The 12,134-nt window shown below is 49.0% G+C and overlaps 2 protein-coding genes across 5 annotated transcripts in view; one reads left to right on the top strand and one right to left on the bottom strand.

Annotated features, from left to right (window-relative positions):
* The window catches only part of TPCN1 (two pore segment channel 1), a 61,513-nt gene extending 61,423 nt beyond the window's left edge, over nt 1–90 (bottom strand). The window contains exon 1 of one of the 3 annotated variants that reach the window (XM_065568271.1): nt 12–90. The gene's annotated coding sequence lies outside the window, so the exon portion shown is untranslated. The remainder of the gene's footprint in view (nt 1–11) is intronic. The other 2 variants (XM_065568269.1, XM_065568272.1) reach the window with 2 other exon arrangements.
* Nucleotides 91–360: 270 nt separating this feature from the next.
* Nucleotides 361–11,320, top strand: IQCD (IQ motif containing D). Of its 2 annotated transcripts, XM_005303221.4 has the most exons (5): nt 361–495; nt 1,154–2,027; nt 6,957–7,190; nt 9,282–9,353; nt 10,864–11,320. In XM_005303221.4, exons 2-5 carry the CDS (start codon nt 1,305–1,307, stop codon nt 11,134–11,136), a joined length of 1,302 nt encoding a protein of 433 aa, XP_005303278.2. In that variant the 5' UTR covers nt 361–495; nt 1,154–1,304; the 3' UTR covers nt 11,137–11,320. The 2 variants fall into 2 exon arrangements, with proteins under 2 accessions (XP_005303278.2, XP_008169725.2); XM_008171503.4 differs by lacking the exon at nt 6,957–7,190.
* Nucleotides 11,321–12,134: the final 814 nt, after the last annotated feature.

Below are 12,134 nucleotides of genomic sequence, written 5' to 3'. Positions count from 1 at the left end.
CGACAACTCGCCTCAGTCAGCCGCCGACTCAGAGCCAAGCCCCGCCCACCGGCACCGCCCATTGGCCGCCTCCCTCCAGGCTGCCTTCTGATAGCTCCCCCATCCCAATAACCCACCAATCGCCCCTTGGCACCCTCTCGGCCCCGCCCTGCCACTACGTCGGCGCCTGGAAGGGGATCCGGGTTTCTCCCCTTTTGTCCTGCCATTGGCTGGAGGTCTCGCCCATCAAAGTAGAGGTGAGCGGTGACGTTTTTGATTGGTCAGAAGGCTCGGTGACACAGTGGAGACCCCGCCTTTCTCCGGAGAAGGAAGGGGCGGGTCTAAGCGTGCTAAGCAAGGGCGGCGATTGGTTACGGGGAGGGGTGGGGGAAGAGTCAGGGAGGCTCTGTCCCCGCCTTCTGTGTTTGGGGTTAAAGGTTAGTGATGGAGTAACCTAGCAACAGAGACACGCTGGAAAGAGACAGGACGGGAGGCGGCGGCGGCGGCGGCTTTGATGTGAGCATGTGAAGAGTCAGGGAACCTCCCCGGGAGATGGGGAGCCCTGCCCCCAATAGACCCGGGAGCCTCCCCCCGATCCTTGAGGGGAGCCGCAGGAAGACAGGGAAGCCCTTTCACCCCTCTCCCCCTCCCTCCTCCAAAGAGACTGGGGAGCCCCTCGACACAGTCTGACCCCCCCCCCAAGAGACCTAGACACCCCTCCCCCAACCTGCCCCCGTTTTAACAAGATCAGGACCCCCCCCCCCCCACACACACACACACACCCCAACCTGGCCACCTGCTCAGGAAGACCAGCCCCTGTTCAACCCACCTCCAGAGAGACCAGGGAGCCTCTTAATCCAGACCCTACACTGAAGAGCTTCTCCATCTCCTAGAAACCAGGGATCCCCACCACCATCCCCGTCTCTTCTCAGGACTGGGGAGCTTTCCCGCCACCTTTCAGCCTGGGGAACAATAGCTCATCACTTTGTCTCAGTGCCACTGGAGGCTTAACATAGAGTTTCACCTCCAACACAGAGACAGGCTGTCATAGGTGTAAGGACCCAATATCCTGAATGTGCTTTTAAACCTAGAGACAGCCCCAGTATAACTCAACATTCTCAATTTTTACCAACGTATATCGTGTTGCTAATGCTGAAATCAAACTTTTTTTAAGGTAAATTTTGTGAAAGAAGAGCATGCAGCTGAAGCACCGGGGGGATCTAGTTGTTGTTTGATTGAGATGTCCTCTGTGGCTCGACCCAGATAGAAGATTTTTGCTCCCTTTCACCTTAGAACACTCAACGTGTAAGCATTTGGCTGAGAACATGGCAACGGAGGTGGCTACCATGCTTCAGTTGCCATATGAGTCTACAGATTCAAGCAGCAAGTCCTCAGTGGGACACAATCAGACTCCAAAAAAGTCAGCGATCAAAACAAGCCCACTAAAGCTCTTGGATCCAGGTCGTTCAAAACTTACCACTGCTGAGACCAAGAGGATCATATCTGTTTTGGATGAGGCCATCTTTAAGATAGAATTGATCAGTCTGATCTCTCACATTACTGAATTTCTGGATGGCTTAAGCACTATACTGGGATCTGAGCTTCTGGGTTCCCTTAAGGAGCATGAGCGGCTTTCAAACAACATGGTAGCTCTACTTACCCAGCTTCAAAGAGAAGGGCTCCTGAAGCAGGAAGATGGAAGAGGGGACCTTGTAGGAACTGAGGAACAAATCCGCCATCTTCAATTGCACCAGCAAGCTGTAAAAAGCTCTATCAGAAATATTCTGAGACTCTTTCAGGCTGACCCTCTAGCTTCTCAAGCCATGAGAGATGAGGCCTATGCTAGGGATTTATCATCTGAATTATTTATCAAAGGCCTTTCAGAGTTCCGGGGCTTCTTGTTTGAGAAACTCCTGACTAGTCCCTTAGAAGAACAAGAAAAGATTCAATTCATGGAAGAAATCTCCCTCCGGGATAAGAAAAACACTGAAACCATCGCAGCTTTAGAGGCAGAACTTGCAACGGCAATCCAGAGTCGAGACGATGAGGTACAGTGGTAGTAGGACTAAACATTTCAGGCTAGAGGGGAACATCATTGAAGGAAAGGCCAGAAAACTAAAATATTATCTGTTGCTTCTCATAAAGTGGAAGTCACTGAAATATTTCTTGAAACATTTTCTGAATTTAGAAATAGTTGTTACATTCTAAATATAATTAAAATGAATCACTGCATATTTAGATTGAGGCTTTCAAACATGGTTCTAGCATGTTTTGACCCCATCTTCATTGGCCAGTTCAAACCCAGTTCACCCACCACTGAGTTTAAATAGTATTTAAGAATGGTTAAAAACAGTTTAATGTCTCGGGTAGACAGGGCCACATATATATAGATAGATAGATTGATTGAATTTAAAGTGACAGTGAAGTCAAGCATGTTAGTCTATGTGTCTGAACCATTCAATAGCTAAAGGAAGGGCATTGTGCAAATCCATAAGGGAACCAGGGTGCAGCCTGCAAGTATGTGGCCTATATCTTCTAACTGGCCACCGTGGCAAAGAGGAAGTCACAAAAGCTCCTCATAATCAGGGCCATAATGTCAGCTCTCACTGAGAAGCACTAGCACCATTCCCTGTAACTGAGATAGTGAAACAATGACAGACAGTTCTAAAAAACTGTTTTAAAAAATCCATTTTTAATATAGACTCCACATTCACTATTTAACATATTTGTTATAGGCATTTTCTATGGCCTTCATCATAGTATCTCTGTGCCTCATGAACATTAATGAACTAAGGCCCACATCCCCAAAGGAATTCCCCAAAATACCTACAAGGATTTGGCCCTAAAGCTCACAACCTTTTTCTGCGGCAGTATTGTTTCTTCGTTTTACAGCTGTGGAAAATGAGGCTCAGATAGGGTTACCATATTTAAAAAATAAAAAAAGAGGACACTCCACGGGGCCCTGGCCCCGCCCGTTTCCCACCCGCGCCCCAACTCTGCCCCTTCTCCGCCCCAACTCCGCCCCTTCCCCAAAGTCCCCGCCCTAACTCCGCCCCCTCCCCTGAGCGCCCCGCATTCCCCCTCCTTCCTCCCAGCCACATGAAAAGGGCTGCCCGAGCACTACCGGCTTCACTGTTTGCCAGGCAGCCTTCAGACCCTGCGCCCCCGGCCGGCGCTTCTTCAGCACAGCTGGAGCCCGGGAGGGGAAGCGCCCAGCCGTGGGCGCAGGGTCTGGAGGCTGCCTGGCAAACCGTGAAGCCGGTAGCGCTTGGGCTTCGGACAGCCCCCATGCCTCCAGACCCTGCGCCCCCGGCCGGGCACTTCCCCTCCCAGGCTCCGGCAGCTGCTGTGCTCCCTGAACTCCTGGGCTCTGTAAGCACCGAGCTGCCCGAGCGCTACTGGCTCCGGGCAGCCCCCATGCCTCTGGACCCTGCACCCCCGGAGCCCGGGAGGGGAAGTGCCCAGCCGGCGGCTCAGGATCCAGAGGCATGGGGGCTGCCCGAAGCCGGTAGCGCTCGCGCAGCTCGGCTTTAAACAGAGCAGAAGAGTCAAGGTAGGGAGCACAGCAGCCGCGGGAGGGGAAGTGCCCGGCCGGCGGTATTTTTCCCGGACATGTTCGGCTTTTTGGCAATTCCCCCCGGACGGGGGTTTGATTATCAAAAAGCCGGACATGTCCGGGAAAAAACGGACATATGGTAACCCTAGCTCAGATCACACTACAGGTTGGTGGGCAGAGCCAAGACAAGAACCCAGATCTCCTGACTTCCAGTCCATCGTTGCCTTATACACAAACTATTCCTTCCTCCCTAATTATTTAACTAGTCACTTCAGTTTTCATATAGGGTACTGGTGGGGTTGCCAACTTTCTAATTGCACAAAACCAAACACTCTTGCCCCGGCACTGCCCCGCCCCTTCCCAGAGGCCCCGCCCCACCCCTTCTCTGAGGTTCTGCCCCCCACTCACTTCATCATTCCCCCTCTGTCGCTCGCTCTCCCCCACTCTCACTCACTTTCACTGGGGCAGGGAGTTGGGGTGCGGGAAGGGCTGAGGGCTCCAGCTGTTGGTGCAGGCTCTGGGGTGGGGCCGAGGATAAGGGATTTGGGATGCAGGAGCGGGCTCCAGGCTTGGAACTGAGGGGTTAGGGTGCGGGAGGGAGTGTGGGCTCTGGGGTGGGGGTGGGGATGAAGGGCCTGGGGTACAGGAGGGGGCTCACGGCTGGGGCAGGTGGTTGGGCAGCAGGAGGGGGTGTGGGGTGCAGGCTCCAGGAGGTGGTTCCAACCTGGGGCAGGGGGGTTGGGGTGAGGGAGGGCGTTTGGGGTGTGGGTTCCAGCCAGGTGGTGCTCACCTCAGGTGGCTCCCAGTCTGCAGCGCAGTAGGGCTTCCTGCCTGCCCTGGCTCCACGCGGCTCCCAGAAGTGGCTGGCATGTCCGGCTCCTAGGCGCAGGGGCAGCCAGGCAGCTCTGCGCCGTGCACGCTGCCCAGGCCCGCAGGCGCTGCTCCCGCAGCTCCCATTGGCTGTGGTTCCCGGCCAATGGGAGCTGCAGAGCTGGCACTCGGGGCGGGGGCAGCGCATGGAGCTTCCCTGATTGTCCCTGCACCTAGGGGCCACAGGGCATGCCGGCTTCTTCTGGGAGCCAGAGGGAGCCTGTCTTAGCCCCACTGCACCCACTAGACTTTTAATGGCTTGATCAGCGGTACTGACCGGAGCCCCCAAGGTCCCTTTTCGACTGGGCGTTCCGGTCGAAAACTGGATGCCTGGCAACCCTAGGTACCAGTCCATCTTGTAGGCTTTGCATAAACAATGAAAGAAAACAGAAGTAAGGAAACAGATCAGCAATGGACAAAACGTAAATTCACAAGTGGGCTTGTAAACAACATGTAGTTATGAGATAAAGAAGTAGTAAGACGAGTGATGTGTGATAAGTTTACAGCTGCAGCTTCGCTTACCAGCAGTTCCGGATCTGTACAGAGGCTGGCTACAAAAATTAGGAAGCCAATTGTAAATCCTGCTGCAATGTGAAATGTACTGCACATGCGTTCGTTTGTTTTCAAATACGTACATAATCTGATTTATTATGATGTGCTTTGGAGCTGTGGTAAAGCTCATACCCACCCCACTTCATTTGAGTTGATCACCTCAGCACAGAGTTGCTGTGTGTCAGTTAAAAACGCTCCTCAGTCATGAGACCAGAGTTGAGTTAATTTCTTGGGAATCAAGTGGAAAAGGCCTTGGAGAGAAATCCCAACATTTCTACTAAACTTCTGTAACATATATGTATGTTAGTTTGTTTTAATGCTGGGAGCAGTTTCCAAATTACTCCTTTCTGTCCAAAAGACCTCCCCAGTGACTATTTAAAACCACAATCGAAATGTCCATTACTGCCTCCCAATCAGTGGGTGACAACATACGCACACACGCGTGCATGCCAACCAGAATCACTTCTCTTTCTGCTTGACTTTCCAAATATGAGATAAATACACAAGCTCTGAGGAAGAACATTGAGCAGCTATTCTAGCCAGGCCATTTGACATGAGGATGTTCATTATGCAGCATTCATGATTCCCATTGCTCTGAGCAGCGATGCATTCAAAAGTCATTTTAATCTCTTTCTTTTAAAATTAATTCAGAGTACAATAAAAATAGCAATACTCCTGTAGTCTTTAATTAGACCAAAACCAGTTAAGATCCAGCGTAATGAGCTGACATCCAGTGTAATCTGTTAATACAGCCTTGCAAAAGTCTACCCACCCCCTCATCCGGAGTGAGAAATATATTAGTGGGGTAAGTGATAGGTCCGATCATTGCAGGGAAGGGTAGCTGAGTAGCGTTTGGGCTTGGACTGGTACATATCTGTGATGATTTTATAGGGCTCTATTAGCAGCAGCACCTAGTTATTTTTCTTTTACAATTTAAAGCTATGATCCATGTGTGCAGCCACTGCATTCATTTAGAGCCCCATTAACTTCAGAGGGGCTCTGCACAAGCCCTAAGGTCCACTGGAAACGGTCCGATTGAATGACTGGGGTCAAAGTGTACTTAGCAAGGCAGTAGGTCAGGCAAGATGATCATCCTTTTTTTTGCACTTGGGGGATATCTACAGAGGAACTGAGGCATCGGGGTGCGTTCTCATTTTCAAGCTCAGGTCAGGCATGTTGGCGATTCAATGCACTCATTGTTTTAAAGTGCAGTTTAACAGTTCGCTCAGTGCTAGCAAGGAAATACATTTCACGTGGCTGGACTGTAGTTTTGTCTGTTCTAGGTGGCAGTAGGACTAGTCGCCCAGGCTAGCCACAGAACAGGCACAAGAAGCGTAATCCCAAGCTCATTGAATTCGGTAGGAGTCTTTCCACTGACTTCATTGGGCTTTGGATCAGGTCCAGTATGGATAGCAGCTGTGCCAGCTTCCCTGTGCTGCCCAGCCGGTGTTCTTCAGTGCTGCCCATTCACTCCTTGGCCTGTCCGCGAAACGTCCAACAAGAGTCAGTGAGGGGGGAGATTTCACTCCGGGCTTGTCTACACTGGAAGCGCTACAGCAGCGCAGCTGCAGAGCATCTGGTGAAGACGCTCATTGCCAACCGGAGAGAGCTCGCCCATCGGCATAATAAATCCACCTCCGTGAGAGGCGGTAGCTATGCTTGTCCACACTAGTGCTTAGGATGGTGTAATTTACATCGCTCCGGGGTATGGATTGTTCACGCCCCTGAGCAATGTAAGTTATACTGTAGTAAGCGCTAGTGTAGACGAAGCCTCAGTGTTGGCCTAACTCTGCTCCCTTTGAAGTCACTGGGAGTTGCATCAATATTTATTTCAGAGTTCTGGTGCAAATGCAGTGTACTCGCTGTCACTGGAATGTAGTTACTTATCTTAGCACACTGGTGTCTTTGTAACTAAGCCTTAATTCTCCTGTAGATTTGAGCTGAAAACCCCTTGATGTACCCAGCAGTTCCTTATGGTGCCTCTTTTTCCTGGGTTTAGATTATGAAAAAGAATGCTGCAATCAGGGATCTCAAAAGCCACTTACTTCATCTGGAGAAGTTCTCTGAAAGCCACATCCAACGCACCAAGCAGGAAGCAGAGAAACTCCAAAAAGGGGAGCTGCGAATTTCCCAGGCAAAGTGTGCCAAGATACAGCAGGATATACAACAGCTAAGAGCACAGCTCAATGTTCTCATCATAGACAATCGAGACTCAGAGCTGGCTCTCAGAAAGGTACCGAGGGAGGGGAGTTCTAGAGAAGCAAGCAGACCTGTTAAAGTGCTGTGAGTTCTTCATTTTGTCTGCTAAGCTTAACCACTTAACTGCTAACAAAAACGACGAGGAGTCCTTGTGGCACCTTAGAGACTAACACATTTATTTGGGCATAAGCTTTCTTGGGCTAGAGCCCACTTCATCAGATGCATGAAATGAAAAATACAGGAGCAGGTATAAATACATAAAGGATGGGGGTTGCTTTACCAAGGGTGAGGTCAGTCTAGCGAGATAAATCAATTAACAGCAGGATACCAAGGGAGGAAAAATAACTTCTGAAGTGGTAAGAGTGTGGCCCATTACAGACAGTTGACAAGACTTCATGCATCTGATGAAGTGGTTTTAGCCCATGAAAGCTTATGCCCAAATAAATTTGTTAGTCTCTAAGGTGCGACAAGGACTCCTCGTTGTTTTTGCTGATACAGACTAACACGGCTACCCCTCTGAAACCTGTTAACTGCTAACAAACATTCCTGGCAGAATGTACCTGCTGTGCAGCTGAGCATATCAGCTATGATCTAACATGCCACTGATTTCACTGGAAAGCAGAATCACAGCTACCCATCAGCAAAGGGTCTTATTTGTAATTACCTATAGCTCCCACCGAACATGTACATACTGGGTCCAGCCTGCCTCTGAAAACACTTTCAATATATAGCACAGGTTACACAGTGCTCTAGTCAGTCAATGAAGCAGTCAGAATTCTGCAAAATGACTGCTGCAAAGTGCAAGGGAGACAAACTTATTCTGAGAAACAAGGGCAGAAATCTGAGACCACCAGAGGAAATGACATCAGTCAGACAGCATCCTCACTTTCCACTTAGCTAGGTGCTGTACAAACAACCTTGACTGGCCCTTCCAATCATCAGAATCTCCAAGGCCTCACAACATGACCCTAGTGGTATTGTTCCTGCTGGAGAGTGGCTGAATTGTGCAGGAAAAATCTATAGCGTTAAAAAACATCCCCGTTTCTTTTCTAATCAGTGCTCAGTCCAAATGGGCAGAGGCCAATTTGCAGGCAGAACATACCTACTTAAAGGGTGTTTACATGATGTATCTTCTCTAGCTCTTTCCAAACACTGTCCAGTCCAGGGCAGAATAAGGCTTCGTAGCGTAGGGGCTCTGCCAACGTGGCGAATGAAAGTTTCCAAAGCAGTATGAAATCCAAGCAGCCCCGTCCATCGTTAGGCCTGCTTTGTCGTCCGGCTCAAATTCAAGCTGCAGGTCATTTCTCTGCTTTCTGTTAAAAGCCGCTCAGCTCGATCAATTATACATGCTGAGGGAGTAGGGGAAGAAAGAGAACACACTTTCTCACCACCGAAGTCTCCTTTCCCTTCCTACGTGCTCTTCTCCTATGACCCACTGTTTTCATTGGATTGAGGAATTCATGTGTGAAGAACTGGGAACAGGCATAGGCTAATCTACCTCATATAAAAGCAGGAGTTGGTCATCAGGGCCTGCCAGAAACCTGGCTCTTATATCATCCATGCAGAAGAGGTGTGGTCAAATAGGGAACTGGGTCTCTGAACAGTGAATGGGTAAGCTTAACCGGGTGAAATTCTCTGCCCTGTAATATACCGGAGGTCAGACTAGATGATCTTCTGGCCTTAAAATCTGAGTGGTTCTATAGAGTGCAGGTACCATCAGCTTGAAGGAAATTGTTCAATAGCTCTCTAGGATTCCACCACACAGTGAGGTCAAGTCATTTTTAGCTCATTTTCCAACGGGTCCAAAACATTTCTGTATTTTAACCACGCCCATCACTATAATCAGTCTAGTGTCTCTGTGCTGCAACTGAATCCCAGCCACTTGCTGTAGACCAAGCCTGCCCCATATTCTGTAGGTGAATGACGTCTGCTCTCCATTAGAGGCCCAGAGTCGGAGAAAAAAACATCTCGGACTGAAGAACCTTTCCGAAAGGAGCAGGCATCACTCAAGCGTACTAGCTACTGGGATTCAAATCACAGCTCCTTTCATCCCAGCATACTGCATGTTATATTTCTATGTTCAGCTGCCTGTAAATGTCATTTTTTCCTGTGTCGTTTATTTTAGAAGAAGTACAAAGTGGAGATGGAAATAGAGAACTGGATCCAGAAATATGATGCTGACATGGGAGAAAAACAGGTACCCTCAGTGATCAAGACAGTTGGTTCTTCTTCGAGAGGGCTTGTCCATGTGGATCCCACACAAGGGGTGCATGTGATGTACACAGACAAGCCATTTCAAAGAAGAACCACAGTTATTATCAGGCAAGTAACCATTTTTCTGCCCTGCTTTTGTGTTCAGCTGCTCTCTGCTGGCTAGGCATTGTTGAGAAGGATCATGTCAGCTGCAAAATCCTATCCTATCCTAGCACTGGATGATTGTTTCCTCAGTGTATTGGATGGAATTATCATGTTAGTTTCCTTAGCCCTACTGGCTCCACATAGTGTACAAATCAAGTGCTCTTCCACATCACTGCTAACTTGTTAGACAACTAGTTCAGAGTCTGGGGAGTGACAGCAAATGCATCATTGTCTATCTTCCACATTAAGCTTAAGAGTCTTCAAATCATGTCCACACCGCCTAACCCCTCCTAGAATCCACTAATTCCTCACATGTTCCTGGCATCTTAGTGGAGGTTTGCTTCATTATCCAGATCAGGACAGGGTGCTTGGTTAACAGCAAAGCAAGGGCCTAAGGAGGGGGACCTGGAAAATTGTTGCTGATTGGCCTTAATAGTAGGTCCTTGCTTTGTCAACCTTGTAGTAGGAAGCAGAAATGAGCTCGGTACATGATGGCTTGTGGCACCAAGCCCTGCTGGTTCCTGGCTGCCCATGAAGCCATCATCATGAGCGCAGAGGCAGAATTCGATAAATTGGGGTTGGTAGGTCTGACACACAAAATGTTGCTGGTTCCCCTTATCCTATCATGTGAGCATGTTATCTCCATACTGCTTATTTTCATACCTGCAGCTGGGTTATAATCAGGGCCGGTGCTTCCACTAGGCAACCGTAGGCGGTTGCCTAGGGTGGCAGGATTTGCGGGGTGGCATTTTGCCGTTCCCAGCGGCAATTCGGCGGAGGGGGGTCCTTCCGCCCCACGTCTTCGGGGCGCTTCGGCAGCGGGTCCTTCACTCGCTCAGGGACCTGCTGCCGAAGTGCCCTGAAGACACGGAGCGGAAGGACCCCCGCCACCGAATGCTCTGAGGAGGAGTGCTGCCGCCTAGGGCGGCAAAAACCCTGGCGCCGCTCCTGGTTATAATGACAATAAACCACCATCATCCAGCTGATTGTGTTTATACCATAGATAAAAAGTTGCTTAATAAGTTGAGAGTCTCGCTGCCTGGCCTTGCAAGGCAATGGATGGTAACAATTGGAACCATGCCTGCAGTTTTTAATGAAGCCTAAAGGAACTGGGAACCCAGCTCCCAATTGGGTGCCTACTTTTAGACCTCTTTGAAAATTCCCTCCCGAGAGATGAAAAGAATAAGGGCTGCAAGTGGCCCTGCACGCATTTGTGAGGATGAAACGATCCCTATTCGGATCCAGTCTGTAAAGCTCTTTGGGATCCTTCTGGAAAGACGCTACCTATGCTAAAGATAGGGTGATATTATGAATGTCATTTATAAGTCTGGTGTTTGCTGTCCCACCAGACTGAGTATGAGGAAGTCGATGCTGTCTATACTGAAGAGAAGGCCCAGCTGGCTCAGCTGAAGGAGAAGTATGCCGTGCTTGAACAAGAGTATTCCCAGATCAAGGAGGAGAGGAGGCGATCCCAAGAGAAGAAGGAAAGAGCTGAAAGGGAACTGGCTATCATGGTCCGTGCTGCCACCCACATTCAGGCCTTCTGGAAGGGCTACTTGGTTAGGTCACTGTTAAAGTCAAAGAGAAAGAAGAAGGGAAAAGGCAAGAAGGGCAAGAAATAAATTAGTTCCAACCTTTCCCCTCGCTCTCTCTTCCCAACATTGCAGATATTTCCCCTTGGACCTCAGCTATCTAGGATGTCTTCACTTCAACCAACCAAATAACCGCTCCAGGAGGTCTATGGTTTTTATATACACAAATTTGGCATGTAAAAGTGATTCTATCATAAATAAATGTCAGCCAACATGTCAGACTTCCAGGTGGTATATTTTAATTGCTTTTGGCCCAAATTTAAGAGAAGAAGGATGATCTTGTAGTTAAAGCACTGGACTGGGAGCTGGACTCCTGAGTTCCATCCCCAGCTCTACCACACATGGACTGTGTGACCTTGTACAAGTCACTTAGGGCCCATTCTTGTGTTTGTGCTCTCTCACTCTCTCTCCTCCTTTCCCTCCTAATGACTTTAATTATTTAGGAGAGATTGAGGGATCCCTGCTACAGAATATCCCCTTCTCCGTCATCACTAATTTTTAAATTGAGATTGGATGTTCTTGCTCAAACAGGAATTAATTCAGGGAAATTCTGTGCCCTGTGTTATGTAGAAGTTTAGACTAGGTGATCAATAGTCCCTTCTGGCCTTCTAATAAATGAGTCTATGGAAAAAACAAATCCCCTACAAAGCCTTATTCCCAGAGAGACTGACTGCCCACAGCCCATCCCACCTGCAGCATCACTTCCACAGAGACACTGATGTTATATCCCTAACTCACCACAGGAGGGCAGGCTCTGTGCACCTCTTGCATGTGTCTAACCCCTACAGGGTAGTAGCAGTGTCTGTAAGGTTTTGCGTCATGTCTCAAAACTACCTGTGTGTGTGTGTGTGTGTGTGTTGCACAGTTCTTTCCATGTAAGAATACCGGGGGACAGGGTGCAATTGTTTGATGGACCACTGGAAAGGCCACAGATTCACGTGCAAGGGACCAGTCTCAGATCCAGTCTCTCAGAAGTGATTTAAAAAAACCAAAACGGATGCCCTCTTCCTAGCTTCTTTCCTTTCAAA

Source organism: Chrysemys picta, chromosome 15 (assembly GCF_011386835.1).
Source record: "Chrysemys picta bellii isolate R12L10 chromosome 15, ASM1138683v2, whole genome shotgun sequence".
NCBI classification, from domain to species: Eukaryota; Metazoa; Chordata; order Testudines; family Emydidae; genus Chrysemys; species Chrysemys picta.
The sequence above is the reverse complement of the archived record's forward strand: the minus strand, read 5'-3'. Positions and strand labels throughout refer to the sequence as shown.